This window comes from Panthera uncia (assembly GCF_023721935.1).
Source record: "Panthera uncia isolate 11264 chromosome C1 unlocalized genomic scaffold, Puncia_PCG_1.0 HiC_scaffold_4, whole genome shotgun sequence".
NCBI classification, from domain to species: Eukaryota; Metazoa; Chordata; class Mammalia; order Carnivora; family Felidae; genus Panthera; species Panthera uncia.
In genome coordinates, this window is record NW_026057585.1 from 72,912,392 (window position 1) to 72,930,723 (window position 18,332).

General features: G+C 56.3%; 1 protein-coding gene across 1 annotated transcript in view; it reads left to right on the forward strand.

Annotated features, from left to right (window-relative positions):
• Nucleotides 1–10,817, forward strand: part of HIVEP3 (HIVEP zinc finger 3) — a 95,326-nt gene extending 84,509 nt beyond the window's left edge. Inside the window, 4 exon segments of the mRNA XM_049617390.1 lie at nucleotides 2,603–2,689; nucleotides 7,292–7,986; nucleotides 7,988–8,206; nucleotides 9,185–10,817. Of these exon segments, the coding sequence (XP_049473347.1) occupies nucleotides 2,603–2,689; nucleotides 7,292–7,986; nucleotides 7,988–8,206; nucleotides 9,185–9,997 (1,814 nt within the window). The 3' untranslated portion in view covers nucleotides 9,998–10,817.
• Nucleotides 10,818–18,332: the final 7,515 nt, after the last annotated feature.

An 18,332-nucleotide genomic window follows, 5' to 3' on the forward strand; every position in this document is an offset into this window, starting at 1 on the left:
CACACAGCTAGCAAGTGGCAGAGCCCAAGCTCAGACCCAAGATCGGCGAGCGCCTAGACCAGCCTGGGTTGATTGCGCCAGCGTGCCGCAAGCAAGACCCCTGGGGTCCTGAAACCTGGTTCTAGACAGGGCTCTGTGCTAACAAGGTGCCTCGGCTGGCTGGTTCGCTGTGTTGGCCAATGGGAGCCCTCCCATGACATCCCAGCAGCTGAGACCGTCAGTAATCTTCTCTAACGGCATCACCAGCCCCGAGGCCCAGAGTTAGAGCGGAAGCATCAGAACCCTGGGCCTGATGGGGGTTGGGTTACACGGTCTGCAAAGTTCCTTCCAACACCTTGCTTCTGAGACGAGGAGAGCACTTCCCACGTGCGATTATCGTGCACCCGTTGTGTGCTCGGCACCTAACTTGGTCGAAAAGAGACCTAAACCTTCCTGGCAGAACACATACAATAATGTCATAGCCGTAAGGAGCAGTGTTTGTAGTCCTCTGTGGTCTGGGGTATCAGGGGACAGTGGGCTGGTTCCAGAACCTCAGGGGACCATTGGTATCTCTGGCCCATGGAAGACCCCAGCTACCTTTGCCACCCCTTGACATCCTACTCAAGCTTGGCTTGCTCATGACAGTGAAGACAGGAACCCCCTGTATTAGATAGGTCCCCTTTGGAGACCCTCTGCTCCCAGAATGTCTCTGGAAGTTATGACTCTGCTTCCCCTTTGGCCAGGAGTAGAAGATACAGGTTTTTGTCTGGTTATAGGAGGAAAATCTGAGTTGGGAAGGATACAGCCACAGACTAGGAGTAAAGGGAAGAGAGAGGCAAGACACAAGTGCCCTTCCATCCCTGCTGCCCTTGACTTCAAGGGATCCCAGGTTAAGATTCCCATCATCCCCTCAGCAAAACCCTACACGTTCCTTAAAATTCTCAGAATGGTTATGAAGTGCCCTTTGGTTCACCCATGGGCTCTCTCCTATTCGCCTGCCCATCTATCCATCTGTCCTCCTATCTACCCGTTTCTCCCATCTCCTACTTTGTCTTCCTGTCCATGTATCTTCCCATTTCTTTTCTCCTCCTGACTGTCCCTCCCTTTCTCACATCTGTCCTCCCGCCAATCCAACCTTCCGTCCACCTTCCCCGCCTTTTCTCCTCCTGCCTGTCCCTCCTGCATGTTTATGAGCATGTAGCCATTCACCCATGCAACCCAACAGCCACTCCCCCATCCACCCAGGCCTCTCTCTTCCTCTCCAGTTCTCCAGCTTCCCGTCTGTTTATTAACCCATTTTCCAACTCTCCTTCCATTTCTTTGTTTCATCTAACCACTGATTCCCCATCTGTCTATCCATCTGCTTATCTAATCATCCAGTGTCCTATCCATCTGTCCTTATTCTTCCCATTCTTCTTTCACCCCGTATTTCCTCTTACCCACTTACCCGTCTGTCCATCCACCCATCCATCCATCCATCCATCCATCCATCCGTTCACTCACCAGTCTCTCTATGCACCTGTTCAAGTATCCATTCTTCTCTCTTTCATCCATCTATTCAAACTTGCCGATTCATCAGCTTAGTGCGATAGACCACCTAACTCGGGGAACATATGGTTATTATGTGAGTGATCATGTAGAAGTGTAGCAGTCTGCAGGGCAGCAGTGAGAACATCACAATTCGGAGGTGGCTGCCGGGCCCAGAGGAGCATCCTGGGGCCTCTGGCCTGCATGCTCCTAGGGAAGGCTGGGGTGCTCTGCCTCTCCTTTACAGAGTGCCCCTGCCCACAGAGGCTCGTGGCCTGTGAAGTGCTGTGCACACACGGGAGAGAACTGAAGGCGTTGCTACCTTTCCCCCGATTCCACAGAACTGCTGCTCCTGCTTATCAGCTGTGGGGCTGGACTGACCGTGTAGGGCAGAGTCAGGGCTGAAGTGGGCAGAGCCTTTGCCCAGCCTTCCCTGCCTACACCCTGTGTCTGCACTGCACAGTGACCTGGGGGAGACTGAGGCCCAGACGTGGTTTCTCTAAAAAAATCAGGGCCTGGGCCCTAGCTCTGTGGCTCACGGGTCTGTGTCCAGCAGACTTCTGTATACCTTTTGCCCTTTCTCTGTTTCTAAGAGAAACAGAAACTTTGTCCTGGTTCCTCTTCCCACACCCTGTGGGCTGCCCTAGACGTGGCCCGAGTTGGAAGGGCGTCCTACCTACCACGTCGGTTAACAGGAGCCCTCCGGTCACCCAGCATCTGAGAAGGCCAAATACCCTGCTCCATGAATGTCACTAGCTCCTGGGCCCAGAGTTAAAGCCAAAACTGGAAAAACCTCTCACACATGAGTTGTCTTTTAATTTCTTTTTCGTTTGTTTTTTAATCAGCATCTCACTTCCTCATTATACCCTCTGTCCCCACACAGCCCCCGTGCCCACCCTCCCCCAGCTCCCGTGTGCTGTCCCGAATGGCGGCCGTGGTGCACATCCCAGTGCCTGAGCACCCGGGCGGAGAGGGATGGCCCGGCCCCCACCCGGCCCCTGCGGCCAGCAGGGCCCTGACCGCCTCTGCGAGCCCCGGGCCTGCCCTGGCCCCCCGCCCTGCGGCCAAGCCTGAGTCTGTTCTCATTTCTTTCCAGGGAATCTGACTAAGCACATGAAGTCAAAGGCCCACAGCAAAAAGTGCCAAGAGACAGGGGTGCTGGAGGAGCTGGAAGCCGAAGAAGGTAACGGACTGCCAACTCCCTCCTCCCCACTCTTCCTCTGCCTGCTTTTCCACCTGTCCCCCTCGCCCTCCCCTTCCCGTCCGTCCTCCTGTCCCGGCTCCTTCCTCTCCCTCTTCCTCGTCCTGCCCTCCGGTTTTCCCACCTACTGGGAGATAAAGGTTAAATTCACAGAGCAATCGCCCCTACTCTCCTACACTTGCAGTTCATGCTGTGCAGCCATAGCTAGTGTGAATTAGAGTCTACCTGGGAGGGCGGGGGAGGGGGGCAGGGGGGTGCCTGGCAGGTGGCTCACAGGTGTGCAGTGAATGTGTCTTGAACAAACTAACACGTGAGTACTGGTGGTCAACATTGACCGAGCACCCACTATGCATCAGGCGCATTCGAAACACATGCCGTGAATTATCCCGTAAACCCTCACGGTGACACTGTGAGGTGAAGAGTGTATTCTTCTACACTCCGAACCCACCTTCTCACCTACACGCTCTGGGCATGGGCCTGACAGCTGGGCCTTTTAGAGCTTGAGGAGCAGGAGAGCCAAAGCTAAACCTGACAGCCCCTTGTCACCTCCCAACGTCATCCCACATCCCAGCACTCCACCCTGGCCGAAGTCCTCCACCAGCAAAAGGCATAGGAGAGCCCGTGTCTGAAAAGACCCTGCAGAGAGAAGTTGAGGCAAAGGCCCTGGCCCAGCCACAGCATCCAGGGAGGAGGCCAAAGGGACTTTGGCAGGTGGACAGGCAGTCCTGCCTGCAAAGGGAGGTCAGAGAAACCAGAGGCATTCCTTCTGTACCCAGCAACCCTTTGACCAGATTCCCTAAAATCAGAATCAGGACATGAGTGTCACAAAGAGGAGGGTGTGTGTGTGTGTGTGTGTGTGTGTGTGTGTTTCTGATTTCAGGATGTGTTTACAGTCTTAAAAGAGAGTCAAAGCACATTTCCTTTTATTTATTGTTTTTAATTTTTAAAGTTTATTTATTTTAAGAGAGAAAGCATGAGCAGGGGAGGGGCAGAGAGAGAGGGAGAGAGAGGATCCCAAGCAGGCTCCATGCTGTCGGCACAAAGCCGGACACAGGGCTCAAGACTCACAAACTGTGAGATCGTGTCCTGAGCTGAAACCAAGAGTTGGATGCTTAGCCAACTGAGACACCCAGGCGCCCCGAGTACATTTCCTTTTAGGTGGAATAAGTCACTTTTACTGAACTAAACACAATGAACGTGGGACCGTTCCCCCCAAAATGAGAATGTAGGGTTACCATGTTTATCGAGAATGTACATCAGGCCATTTACACATGTTGTCTCACTGCATCCTTATAACGAACTAGTGGGAGAAACCTGTGTTGCCCCAGTGTAAATTGAGGAAAGTAAAGCTCAGACAGGTAAAGGCAGTTGTTGAAGGTCATACAAAAAAGCCGGCTCCACACCACCCCGATGCCTGGTGGGCTGGACTTGGTGGCCTGAGCCTGAGCCTTGAGCCCAGAACCCTCCCCAGGTGAGAGTCAAACAGTTGCACCTGGCCCCACACCAGGGGTCCACTGAGGCACCCAGGCAGGGCTGGTCCCCTCTCCCAACCTAATTTTTCCAATGAGGCAAAAAAAAAACAAAAAAAAAAAAAAAAAAAAAAAGGACAACCTTAACAACCCTACCCACCTAGTTTGAGGATGAAATCAATGCATTTATTCTAGAAATAACTACTGAACACCAGCCCTATTCCAGGCACTGGAGATGCCACAGTGAATAAAACCTAGTTCCTGGACTCTGGAAGCCCACATTCTCAAAGGGAGGAGGGCAATGAACAAATGTGGAATAGGACAGGAGCACCGAGTACGAAGTAAAATGTAAACGAGTGGGGGGCTGGGAAGTGTAGGGAGGGATCTCTCTGTTAGGATGGTGTGAGCAGAGGACATGAGGGAGGGGTCAGGTAGGCAGGTGGAGTCTAGGAAAGGGCTCTCCCCTTAGGGCCCTGGAGGAGCAAAAAATGCAGAGCCCCTAAAGGATCAGAGGGGCGGGGAGATGGACGCAGAGCAGGGACCACAAATGTCAAAGGATGGACTTGGCAATGCGATGGAGTGACGTCCCCCAACTTGCAGTGACTCTGTGTGCACAGGACGGTCAAGAAGGGGTGCGGCTGTAGGCAGTGATCAGGCTGAGCTCATGTTGGCTTGGACTGGGTGGGGTGGGGAGAAGTGGTAGTATTCTGGAAACATTCCTCTGGTAGAGCCTCCAGGTTTTGCCACCACAAGGGGGCGCTGGTGGTGCCATGCGAATAAAGGAGCCGAAGCCGAGTCCGAGGTTTATGGCCTAAGAAACTGGAAGGATGGAGTTGCTACTTCCCGCGACGATGAGGATGCAGGGAGGAGCATGTCTGTTAGACACCAAGTGGCTTTGGGGTGCACAGTCTAGGAACGATTGCCTCCCGGTGGCCCCGCCCGCGCTGCAGCCTCTGACAGTGAGGAAGTTAGACACCAGCGCCACCGTGTGGTCAGACCCCCTCGGCGCCCTCGAAGGCTTCATTCGGTCTTTTCCGCAGTCCCCAGGCCAGTTCGGGGCTTTGTGGAGCCTTGGTGGTGATCCCGGCAGCGGCCTGGCGGCTCCATGAGGGTGCGCTGGGAATGGGCCGCATGGGCAGGAGCATCCTGTACCCTTGCAGGAGCCCAGACATGGGGGGCCTGAAGAACCCTGTTCTGGGCAGGGGACCTTTGGCTCCCGTCATTTCTACCCTGGGTGCTTAGGGCAGCCTAAAGGAGCTGTTTAGGAGCCCTCCTAAACACTGCCTGCCTGCCAAGGTACTGGGGTACTTGAGCTATTTGCTAAGTTGTATTGCATACTTCCGATGTGTCAGACCCTCATGAGCCTCCCACCAGCTTCATGGGGAGGCTGTTGTTGCTCTTACCCCCCCATTTTACACATCAGGAAACTGAACATAGAGAGAGAAAGCCAATTATACAACATCATACAGCAAGGAAGGGTAGAGGTGGGATCCAAACCCAGACCATTTCCTGCTTCTCGATGCATAACATCACTCTTATACTGGCAGTGTAATAACGCAGGGGTTGTAAATCTTAGTCCTGACTCAGCCACTACTCCCTGGGTGATCTTGGGGAGGAAGCACTTGCCCCCTCTGGGCCTGGATTTCCCCGTATGTAAATGAGGGGTGGGGCTAGGTGAACTTCTGGATCTGAAATAGGCCTCGCTAAAGTCTTAGGTGGTTCCCACCCTCTGCCCCCATCCACATCCCTACGGGCTTCCCCTCTGCTCCCAGCCGCCAGGAGATCCTGCCCTGGGTCCCTTGGCCTGCCCTTCACCTGCCAACCCCAGGTCCACCCCATAGTTTCTGACCCTCTGTCATCTATTTCACGCATCTTACTGCTGCATGCTGAGCTGTTTGGAAGCATGGATGCTAGGATTCCCAGCCCCAGGGCAGCTGGGCATGGTGGAGTTTGAAAGCCTGGTTGCATCGGTGGCCAGAGTCAGCTTGTGGGTCCAGCTCTCTCGGTCAGTGGGGGGAGAACAGGTGCTGGTGTGTCCCAAGAGCAGTGGTGGGGCTGGCGATGTGCCCGGAGATGGGCCAGCAGGACCCAAACCCTCAAGAGCCTGACAGGTGGGCCAGACGTTAGCAGAGCTCTCCCCAGAGCCTGCTGCCCATATCAGAGAGGCCTCAACTAGACAGGTGTCGTGTTAAAGGTGACCCAGAGGGGTGGGCCGCCCCCACCGGAAACCAGACCAGGAGACTAGTATTTCAGGGCTCTGCTGCCTCCCGCCTGGGAGCAGCATCAGTTCTGCCAAGTGCAGCAGGTCCTCTGGACGAGAGCGGCTGGGATGGGGCCCTGCTCTGCAGGCGTAGGCCAGAGTAGCCAACACCCCCTCCCGCCCCCCGAGGCCAGCACCTGCCACCTGCCAGATGCTGTTGTACCGCCAGCGGCAGCCTGGCCACGGTGACAGGTGTGTGTGTCGACAGACCATGGCCAGTGCTCCCGGACCGGCCCGATGGCTGCCGTGTCCCAGAATAACAGATTTCTTCAAGAATGCGTTGAGCGACCGTAATTATGGGAACCACGTCTCGGTGCCAGGCATGTGTTTGTTCCTCGTAGCAAACCCCGCGAGGTGAGACTGCCACATTCGTTTGACAAGGCGGGAGACAGAAGCACAGCAAGGTGACTTATGTTGCTCATGGGGGAACCCGCACTGAAACCCTCGTGAGAAAAGCAAACCGACAAAAAGGCTTGCCTTTGTTTGCTCTGGTTCAATCCCAGCCCTTCCACTTCTCTCACCTGAACAGGTTACTTAACCTTGCTTACCTTGGGTCCCTCATTTGTAACATGAAGATAAAAACAGGGCAGACCTCCCGGGATCATTTGAGGACTAGAAGCATTAACACCCAGGAAGGCTCTAGAACTGAGCCTGGCCCGTGGTAGACACAAGGCAGCTTTTGTTCACCGTGATAGTGTGCAAAGCGTTCCCATCTCTGTCATGGCCCCCATCCTGTCAACAGTCTTGTGCCACTGACACAGCCGTTAGGCCCCGTGCACAGACAAGGACGTGGGCATCGAGGACGGTGGCGTAGGGCTGGCTGTGACCCCAGGGTCTCCTGTGTCCCCCCCTCAGGAACCAGTGATGACCCGTTCCAGGACTCAGAAGGGCGAGAGGGCTCAGAGGCCGTGGCGGAGCACCAGTTTTCAGACCTGGAGGACTCAGACTCGGACTCGGACCTGGACGAAGACGAGGATGAGGACGAAGAGGAAAGCCAGGACGAGCCATCGGGACCGGCCTCGGAGGCACCCCCGCCTGGCCCGCCAGCCACGCTGCCGGCAGACTCCTCACCCGTCCCTGGCCCTCAGCCCCCAGATGCCACCTCTGGCGATCAGGCGACGCGGGGCAGCTCGGTCTTGGAAGCTGAGCGCTCGGCAGCTGGAAGTTGTTCCACGTCCAGCCAAAGCATCCCGTGCCTCCCCCGTCTGGGACCGGCCCCTCCGGGCCCCGTGGAGAAGGACACAGGCTCGGCCCTGAGCTCCAAGGCTGTGTCCCCAAGAAGGCCGTGGTCCCCAAGCAAAGAAGCAGGCAGCCGCCCAGCACTCACCCACAAACACTCACTAACCAAAAGCGACTCGTCTCCCCAGCGACACCCACCGGCCGGAGAGCCACAGGCCTCAGCCCCGAGCCCGCCGGGCCCCCAGCCAGGCCCTCTCCCTTGTGGGTCTCCAAGACTCGAGCTGTCTCCTCTCACCCTCCGCCCCCTGGGAAGGGAACTGCCCCCTCGAGTGCATCCACCCCCCGAGCGCAAGGGGGCCCCAGATCCGGGCCCCCCCCAGACATTCACCCACCAGGAGACGGTCCCCGGGCCAGGCCGAGTCACCGCCACGGTCAGCGCTGCCAGGGAAGTGGGCCTTGGCTGGGCCGGGCAGCCCCTCAGCGGGCGAACGCGGCCCAGGCTCGGGGCTGGCCCCGCGGGCTCCCTACCCGCCCCTGCCTCTACCTCACAAGCTTCTTGGCAGAAGCCCCGAGACCTGCGCCTCCACGTGGGTGAGTTCCTGCCCCCGAGCGGCTGGGCCGCTCATCCCCGATGGGTGGGGGGCCACGGCGCACTCCTCCCTGAGGCATCAGACCCGTAGCTGCACAGCCCTGCCAGCTTGGTGATCGCTAATGACATAGCAAACGTTTGTGGGCCACCTTCTGTGCCAGCCCCCACCCTGGGGCTCCCAAGGCGGCCGGGGCAGCCCCGGGAGCAGCAGAACATGGGCGCCGGGGCTGGCCCTGGAAGCAGGCGTAAACACTTTGCCCTTCCCCTCCCATCTCCCCGGCCCCACGTCTCCAACATCACTGTCACCAGCACCCTCAGAGACACCACAGCCGACACCGTTCCCTGCCACACCGTCAGCACCGTCACCGTGGCCATCCCCAGGGCCATCGCTGCCATCACCACACTCACACGCTCTCGCCACCACCGGTGTCGCCACAGCATCACTGTCCACTTCCCTTGACCTTCCAATGCCTTTTCTGTCACCGCGTTGTCATGAACCATTCACTCCCAGCAGCATCCACGCCATCACTCAGAGACTCGAGCTCCCGCAGGAGCGCAGGCTAGGAATCTCTCCTTGGTTTTCGGTTTGGGGGTCACGTTACGATGCCCGATGGTGGGAGAAGATAAAGAGCACGGAGTGGGAGCTCATGTCCAAGGGTAGAGTTGGCTTAGGACCGTTCTGGGAACAGGAGAGGCAGCAGAACCGAGAGAGAGGGCCAGGCGCGCGGCAGGTGGGCATGCTGGCCAGAGGCATGAAGACCGTGGGGCCCGATGTGCTCACGGTCACTGTGGGGCTGGGGACGGCCCCCGCCAGCACAGGGCAGCTCCACGGGCAGGGAGTCGGCGCTCAGCTCCCCCCAGCTCCGCCGGGACTTGCTGTGTGATATCAGGCGAGCCCCCTCCTCATCTTTTAGGCCTCGGGGGTCTCCATGTGCCAGCACGTAGCCCTTGCCTTACCCTGTCTTGTTTTCTGACCCCAGCAGAAGGCCGCGTCCCGGAGTCCCTCCTGCTCACCTGGCCCTGCTCATCCTCCCTCCTCCCGACCCTTCTCGGCCCCCCATGACTTCCACGGCCACACCCCAGCCCGGACAGAGGAGAACATCTTCAGCCACCTCCCTCTGCACTCCCAGCACTTGACCCGTGCCCCGTGCCCCCTGATTCCCATTGGCGGGATCCAGATGGTGCAGGCCCGGCCAGGGGCCCACCCCACCCTGCTGCCGGGGCCCACGGCCACCTGGGTCAGCGGCTTCTCGGGAGGTGGCAGCGACCTGACAGGGGCCCGGGAGGCCCAGGAGCGAGGCCGCTGGAGTCCCACCGAGAGCTCGTCAGCCTCCGTGTCCCCTGTGGCTAAGGTATCCAAGTTCACACTCTCATCGGAGCTGGAGGGCAGGGACTACCCCAAGGAGAGGGAGAGGACGAGTGGGGGCCTGGGCAGACCTCCTGACTGGGAGCCCCGAGTGGCTGAGGTGCCCGCAGAGCCCGTACCCACCCACAGCCCCCGCACCCCGCCCGAGGCCTCACCCCGGCTGTCCCACGGCCGCAGGCCAGAATCCTGGAGCCCCCGCCTGGAGTCACCACGCACGCCGGCCAACCCCGCGGCCTCTGCCGCCTCGCCCCTGGACCGCAGCAGTTCGGTAGGCTGCCTGGCAGAGGCCTCCGCTCACTTCCCAGCCCGGAGGAGGAACCTCTCTGGGGAACCCAGGACCAGTCAGGGCTCCCCCGAGCCCTCAGGAAGTGGGGGGCCTGGGGCACCTCCACATCAGCCCAAGGACAGGGGCCCCCCAAGCACTTAGTCTCTCTCCGACTGCTTCAGCATCTGGCTTCCGGTGTTCAGCAACAGACGCTTCCAGCCAGCTTCCTCGAATCATCTCGCTCTCATGGGCTCCCTTTCCCGTCTGTCCATCTGTCCAAGCAGCTTCTCCTCAGTCCCCAACTGTTCTATCTTCCCACGTATGCAGTTACCTGTGCCTTTTTCTATACCTTTTGTTGCTTGAAAAGAAACAAAACACACGCACACATAAAAAAAAAAAAAAAAAAAAAAAAAAAACAAACCCACGAGGAGTCTGAGGCTGTGAATATGTTGTGCTTTTTTGAGAAAGGGTGTAGGTGGGGCCTCACCCTGGGCCACTGCGGTCTACAGTCACCACCGCCCCTCCCCCCAGGCTGGCGAGAGGTAGCCATTTGCTGAGGGAAAGGGGGATGCACTGAAAGAGGAAAAAGAAAAAAGCGAGAAACTTTTACAAACATATAATTAAATGTAAAAGCAAGCACTCCTATGTACAGATGTTTATGGTTCCTATTTATTGCCGCTTTATTCCACCCCAGCTAGTGACCACTCTCACTGCCAGCAGAAGGGCCAGCAGCCCAAGGCAGAGGGACACAGGCAGGGGGACCCCACTCAGCCTCCACAGGCAGGCCCAGAAAACTCCAGCTTTCTTTTTCCCAGGAAAAAGAAAAATGTTAACGTTTCCTAGGATTTCATCACAAGTGATAGGAACAGATGGGAGGTGGGAGCTTGTTGGTTCCCTCCGGGCTCCCTGATATCCTGGTGGTCTGAGTCATGGACCCATCCTGGCATCCTGACAAATCCCCCCAGCCCCCCACCTGCCACCCCTCCCCTTTACCCCCTCCCCCCAGCCCCTAGGCGGCAAAAGGAGGCCTGACTGTTCATCTCTTGGGTCCTGAACACCTGACTGAGGCCTTGCTTCAGGGACCCAGCTGCAGACTGCCTCCCTTATTCTAGAAACTACCCACGAGGCTGAAGTGACAGGGCCCAACCCTTAGGGGTCAAGATCCAAGGTGCATTGCCTTGCCATTCCTGAGGCTGGGACTTGGGTTTCATTTCATGTTTGGTCCCTGAGGTTCAAAGGGCCCTGTTTCCTCCATGGCTGGGCTTTTCCAGTGCTCAGCACTGGAAGTTTATAGGGACCTGTTTCTAGACCTCTTTTCAGTAGAACTGGATCCCGCCCCTGCCCCCATCTCCACCTCACCCACTGTCAGGCCTCCACTACTCCCAGGAAGTACCTAAAACCATGACTGGTAGGAACTGCCCAGAGCTGTTTTTAAATCTCTTTTAAAAAATCACACACAGACACACACACACACACGCACAAAGAGGGGATGGTGTTTGGTACTTCTCCTAGCCTCCTCAGATTCTCTTGCCCTAAAAGTGTCCTAAGCCCATTGAATTCGTCTCCAATCAACCAGTACTAGTCTCCTCCCTCCTCCCCATCTCCTCCTTCAAGAAGCCTCCCTGGACTTCCTGGAGCAAAAGCCTGCTTTGTAAGAAAAATTATATGACCGGAAATTAAAATCCCACGTTGAATATAGAATTCTTGTTTACCCTGCCCTGGGAGAGTCAGGTTTTCTCCCAACCTTCCAGAGTTTATTTTCTGTAGTTTCTACAATGGGAAATTATAGAATGGGAAATTCTACAATGGGACTCACTGACCACTTCCTTGTCCTCGGCCAGCCATGTGAATCCTGAGCCTGGGGCCTCCTGAGCTGTTAAAGTGGTTTAGACAGGACACTGGTCGAGGCCATAATTCCCTCCTCTGCCAGTTCAGGGTCTTTCTCTGCTTGGCCTCTGCTGAGTAGACAAGCCAGACCCAGTTTCAGCCTCAGGCCACTGTCTTGTTTCCCTTAGGGCCTCTCTCAGAGCTAAGACACAAAGGGAACAAGAGGGAAGGGCCCCCCCTGGAGGTCTGCTGGGCTCCAGGGTACTGGGGTGAGGTTAGCCAGCCGTGCTCAGCTGCCTGGCCCGGAGTCCAGGGCTCCCGCCCAAACTGGGAGAAGGCCAGCAAGCCCAGCCTTGACCATATGGGTGCTATTTTGGCCTCACAGGAAGCGGGAAGGTACCAGGGCCCGGTTATAGCCCAGGCTTTCCTCACCCTTACCTCTCAGCCCTACCCATGGAGACTTCTAGCACTGGGGCCTGGGAGCTGGGAGCCCAGGTTTGAAACCTTCCTGGGCAAGATCTTCCAGCCTAGACTTACAAAGTAGTGGACAGGTGGCTCTGCTGAACGAGCCCCTGACCTCGGGGGTGGCCATGCCCCTCCCCCCAGCCATGCACCCCAGCTCTCCTGGGCATCATTTCCCCTATTCTCAGACAGCGTGCCTACTGAGGTTGCCTTCCTGGGAGACCCAGTCACAGACAATGTGGCCAGCAGGTGAGAGTCCTCCAAGCCACTCAGGCCCACAGGCACAGGCGGAGGGGACAGGGACCAGGACACCAGAGATCCATTTCTCAATAACAGGGACACAATGCACAAACAGAATCTGGCCAGAGGGCTGCTGCCCCACACAGCTCCCCAGAGGGATGGAATCGATGCCACCAGCCCGGGACCTATGTCACCGGGCACAGTGCTAACCCCTTCTGCCAGACTCTATCCCTGTTCCCCCGAGCACAGAGACCCCGGCACACGCACACACACATACACGCACGCACACCTCCATAATTCTGGAAAAAGACTCTCACTCCATGCCCTCCACGGGGCCCCCCGTCCACTCCCAACCACTTCCACATTTGCAGTTTGCCTGTGAGGCCGCCGTCCCTGTTCAGGGAGGCAGAACAGAAAGAGGTGCTGATTGGTTGCCACAGACACCTGCTGACGCTCTGCCAAAATGTGCCAGGCGGCCATTCCTTGGTACGGGCCCACTCTGGTCCTTGGGTGCCAGTGGTGTGGCAGGAACTCCACAGGATCCAGAGCCGGCCCTCGCCTTCTGTTGCAGACTCCAGAACACTCAGCTCCCAGGCCTCCCCTCCAGGATGCCCTTCACCCTTGGCAAGTTCAGGATCATTCTGGGTACTAACCTTGTTCCCCTCCGAGGCACCTTGCCCCAGCCCCCCCCCCCCCGCGCCCCCCTCCCGGCCTTCCACCCTTGGCTTCTCCTCTGGCCCAACCGGGACGCTGACAGCAGCAAAGCATCCACTCTCCCTTTTCTATCACCTCCATCCTCCAGACCCCAGAAGTCCCTCTGCCTCTCTCTGTGGGAAAACATCGGAAAGAATTAGCTTCCAGATCCCTGTAGCCCCTGCTCTGTTCTCACCCTGCACTTCTGAATAGGAACCAGCAATATATCTGAGCTGAACTGCTCTCCAGCCCTTTCTCCAGAAAAAAAAAAAAAAAAAATCCTTCTTAAAGCAAAAAGTCCTGCCTTGGAGACAGATCTGCAGCACTGACCAAGGGGAGAAAGTTCCCAAAGACCTGTCCCTACAAATTCTGCTTCCGTGTTGTGGCTCCAGTCTGCTTTCCATTAGAAAACCGCTTCGGCACTTATGATCACTTTACTAAACCTAGTGTTTAAAAAAAGAAGAAGAAGAGAAAAGAAACAAAAAAAAGAAAGGTGTAGGCAAATGTAAGATACATGATTTCTGTAAGATAAATATTTGCCTTTTTTTTTTTTCTAAAAGGTGTATGTATTCTGTATGTGAAATTGTCTGTAGAGAGTTTCTATGTTCTTAAATGGCAATACATTCCAAAAAATCGTACTGTAGATATGCACAGCGGCCACACTGGGATGGGGTAGTTTTGCCTGTAATTTTATTTAAACTCCGGTTTCTACCCTTGCATCTTGCAACGTCAGTATGGTATATAACAGTGCAAAAGAAAAAAAAAAACTCAAAAAAATCCATGCAGGTCTAAAGCACAGAGTCTGATGTACAAAAGGAAAAAAAAAATGCTCAATATTGATGTGTGTGACCTTTGTTGTAAATTACATCTGTACTGTGAATGAGAAGTTTTTACAAGTATAATAATTGCCTTTATTACAGCTCTGGCTGAGTGTTCAGCCTGAGGATATTTTTTAAAAAAAACACACAGCACGTTGGAATAAATTTGAAAATCCCAACATAGCCCTGCTTGCCTGGCTCATGGTTTTTCTGGAAGGCTGTGGAATGTCAGAGCTGGAGGGACACTTGGTATCCCAAGTGTCTCTTTTACTATAGAGCAATCAGGCCCAGAGGAGGCAGGTGGCCAGGCCACAGTCACACAGCCTGGGACTCCCGTGGCCCCTGGCTTCCAGGCCTGGCGACTAGATACCTCACCATGTGGTCTGGGGTCTGTGTTTCCCAGGGCTGCCGTAAACACCTCCCACTGCATAGGCAGCATAGGCAGCTGAAAACAACAGAAGTCTGTTCTTTCACGATTCTGGAGGCCGGAAGTCTGAAGTCTAGGTATTGGCACGGTTGGTTCCTTCTGGAGGCTCTGAGGGAGAGTCCGTTCCATGCCTCTCTCCCAGCTTCCGTGGCCGCGAGCGATCCTTGACACGCCTCAGTTTGTGGCCACATCACTGGGATCTCTATTTCCACCTTCCTGCTGCCTTCTCCGTAGATTCCCTACCGCCCCCCTTCTCTTCTAAGGACACCTGTCATGGGATTTGGGGCCTACTCTATCAAAGATGATCTCGCCTCTACATCCTTAATTGAATGTATCTGCAATGACCCTTTTTTCCAAATGAAGGTCACACTCACAGGTTGTGGGAACTAGGGCGTGGGCTTCACTTGGAGGGCCATCATCTGACTCCCTACAGAGTAAGACCTGGAATCAGATCACGACCCAGCTACTTATTGCCTGTGTGACCTTGGGCAAATTACACAACCTCTCTGGGCCTGCATTTGCCAACTGTGACGTGGAGAGTGGTTGTGGGGATTACATGAGATCGTATATACAGGAAGGCTAATGGAGCCTTCAACACTCTTCTCCGAGCAGGCCTTGCATGGGGTGCTGGGGATACCAGGGAGAAAAGACAGGCATGGGTCCCTACCTTTTGCATTGCATACTGATTTGCTGAGTGACAGTGAGGGGCCATGGTTGGATACAACAGTGAATAAAACAGTCCCACTCTCGAAGAGCTTACATTCTAGCATGTCATTGTGTGTACATTACATCCTGATGATGGCACTAACGACCCAATTGCAGTGGCCATAATTGCTGTGGTGGGAGAGAACAAAAGCTCTAGTCCAACTGGGTCGCAGTCATCCTAGAGACCTTCCCGGAAAACACCTAAGGGTCAACCGAGGAAGGGGAAGCCATGAGAAGGAGCAGCCCAGAAATTCAGCACTAAGAACCCAAGAACCAATGAGGGGGTCACTGCTGACTTAGGGAAAGGCTGGCCTAGCACAGTGTCTGGTGCATAGCAGGGTGGGAGGTGGGGACAGCAGATCCAGATGCCCTCCCAGGGGAGAGCGGGGCAGTAGCTGGAAGGGGCACGGGACCCAGGGAAGAAAAGAGTTGAGTGCTGGGGTAGGGGCTGGGGTGGGGGGTGGGGTGGGGCAGCGTTGATGGGAAGGAGATGGTGAGAATCAAGCCGCCGCCATCCCACCATCCCGTTATGACCCATGGGAAGAGATGCAAAGGAAGTCAGCGTGTCTGCAGGGTGAGAGGAAGTTGAGAGCATCCCCGCAGAGGCAGTTTCTCTGTGAAATGGAGTGAGGCCACCTGAAGATTACAGACTGGAGAAGGTGTGAAGGACCTCTGAAGGGAGCAGGAAAAAGCCGCCCAGAGGAACCAGGTACTGAGGGCCGGGTGCTCAACCGCAGCACTCAGCAGCCACGGCGGGCGCGGGCAGCCAGGTCGATGCATCGGGGTGGGGGTTCTGCCCAGCCAGGGGACGGAAGGACAGCGGGGTACGGGAGGTGAGAATATCAGCAAATGAAGAGGTGAATTATGCCATCAACTTCGCGGGCTGGGAAGCAAACAGGGGTGGCCGATACAGAGAGAGGCCAGTGGTCAAGTGACCGGGGATTTGGATGAAAACAGAAAAGGCTGGGAGTTATATTAGCTCATTATTTCAGAGGCGAGCCAGTTGTGGCTAAAGATGGTCGACCTCCGGCGTGACTGCAGAGGTGCCGTGAAAGAGAAGGCCGCTGCAGAGGAAGAGGCCAGGAGGTGAGTGGCCAGGGCATGGAGGTCATGTCTGATGACCGCAGCGCTTGGGTGGAGATCGGGGCTCTCAGCTAGGGAGTAGCAGTCAGGAGAGGGGCTGCCTGCCGCATGCACAAGCAATCCAGAAACCCAGGGGCTGACTCGGCAGAAGCTTATTTTTTCTTTCCCTTGGCAACTCGTTCGATGTGGGTCAGCAGAATTCTACTCAGCCCAATCACTTCGACACCCAGACTGACAGAGGCTTCATCTTTGGGCTCCCGTGACCTCAGGCAGATGAGAAGAGCCCGGTGCTCCCTTGCACTGACAAATAAATGCTTCCAGCTGGAAACAAACCTCCCTCCACTCCCATTTCACCAGCCAAAGCCAGTCACATGGCCAGGCTTAAGGAAAGAGACCAGGAGCACCTGTTAGCAGGCCTGATGACAAAACCACACAAAGTTAGGACTTCTTGAGATAGGAAGTGCCCAGGAGGGGAGCGGATGTCAATGATGGCGTGGGGGGGTGGGGGGGGTGGCTAGGGGGAGAGGTGGGGCAGAGCCTGATGACATTAGCCTCAAAAGTGCTGGGTTTTTCCGATGAGAACAATAAAGGTCTAGCAGAGGCCCCAGAGAGCGAAGACGGTATCTGGCCTTAGAATCGTGGGGTGTGGAAGGATGAGAAGCCCCCCCACCGAACGGCTGCTTGAGAGCAAGTCCTTGTGGGGAGCCTAGGTCTCAGTCTAGGCCAGTAGGATAAGTCTGAAACAGCCCCAAAGAACTTTAGAAAAGCATAGTACATGCCAGGCCCAGGGCCCAGCATTTTACAAACCTGATTCTCAACAACCCAAGACGAAGAGGGTGACTGTCCTAATTTTTAGAGGAGAAAACAGAAGTTCCAAAGGACCCCCACCAGCCCAAAGTGCCCAGCTAGTCCGAGGCAGTATGAAGACTGACCCCAGTCTGACTTCAGAGCAGGTCCTCAGGGAACCCCGTGTTCCTCCCCTCTCTCAACCCTGGGTCTCGGACAACTCACCTCCTTCTGGCCAGGGAGCCGTGGGACAAGGCAGGCCCAGGCTGGGGCTCCTCCCCAGCAGCCGCCTGGCTTCTCAGCAGGGCCATCTGGTAACCACGTGGGTTCCCCGTGCCTGAAGCCACAGGCCCAGGGATCAACCAGCAGGCGCCACAGTGTGGCTCCCCATATGTGAGTGCGTGCAAGCTGCACGTGAATTCTCCGCAGGACCAGCTGCCTGCCCTCACCCACCTGCCGCGGGGCCTGAGGTCCCCCCAGTCATTTACACTTGCCACAAGGCCTCCTGTGGCTGCTCTCTGGAGGTCATGGATGAGGCACACACCCCCATTTTCCACATGAAGAGCAGAGCCCCGAATCACACTCTAGCGAGTGACAGCACCACTGGGCTAGCTACACCTGACCCAAAGCCTCGGGAGGGCTTAGGCTGTGTCTGTGGCCATTGAGGCCTTAGCCACGCTTTGCCTGGCTCCACATCTAGGACTGGGTTGATCTTGCTCCCCCCCCCAAGGCCTGGACCCTCTCTGGGCTCAGGACCTGGAGACTCCTGGGGCCAGGCCGCAGCGGCTTCAGAGGGCAGGTCAGCCTGAGACGAGCAAGCGTGGAGACAGGAAGAAGAAAGGGTCAGGGGAAGAGAGAAGGCTGCTGAGAAAGCAGACTGGGGCCGGTTGCACGGGCTCATCCCAGGGTCGGGGGCTTGTCGCCCCATCCCGTTTAAAGAGAAGGCAGACTGGGGCTCAGACAGACGCTGCTGCTTCCCAAGGTGATCATGGTGAGTGGCAGAGCTGGGATAGAAAACCAGGCCCTTACATTCTGGAAGTGGTTGGCTTCCTATGGAAAGAGAATCTGCCTCTTTGCTACCAAGCAGCCCTCGAATCCGGGTCGGGTTCGGGGGACCCCAGCGTACGTATCCCCTGATCCCATCAAAACCTCAGCCACTTTAGGGAGACCTAAACTGACCCCTTTTATAGATGAGGAAACTGATGTCCAGAGCTGGGAAGAGCTTGGCCCAAGGCCAAGGCTGGAATTGCTGAGCCCTCAGCAGAGCCACCTGCACACCCTGCCCACTCCCTCCCCTACCCCAGGCCCGAGTTCACCTGCCTGGCTCTCCTGCCCGGCTCTGCCTTTTTAGGAAAGGAAAAGAGCAGCCCTGGTGGCAGGCAGGCGAGTGGGCAGGCGGCCATGCTAATCCACCGGCTCCCGGCAGCTCTGGTTACCGTGGTTTGGGGCCCCGGCG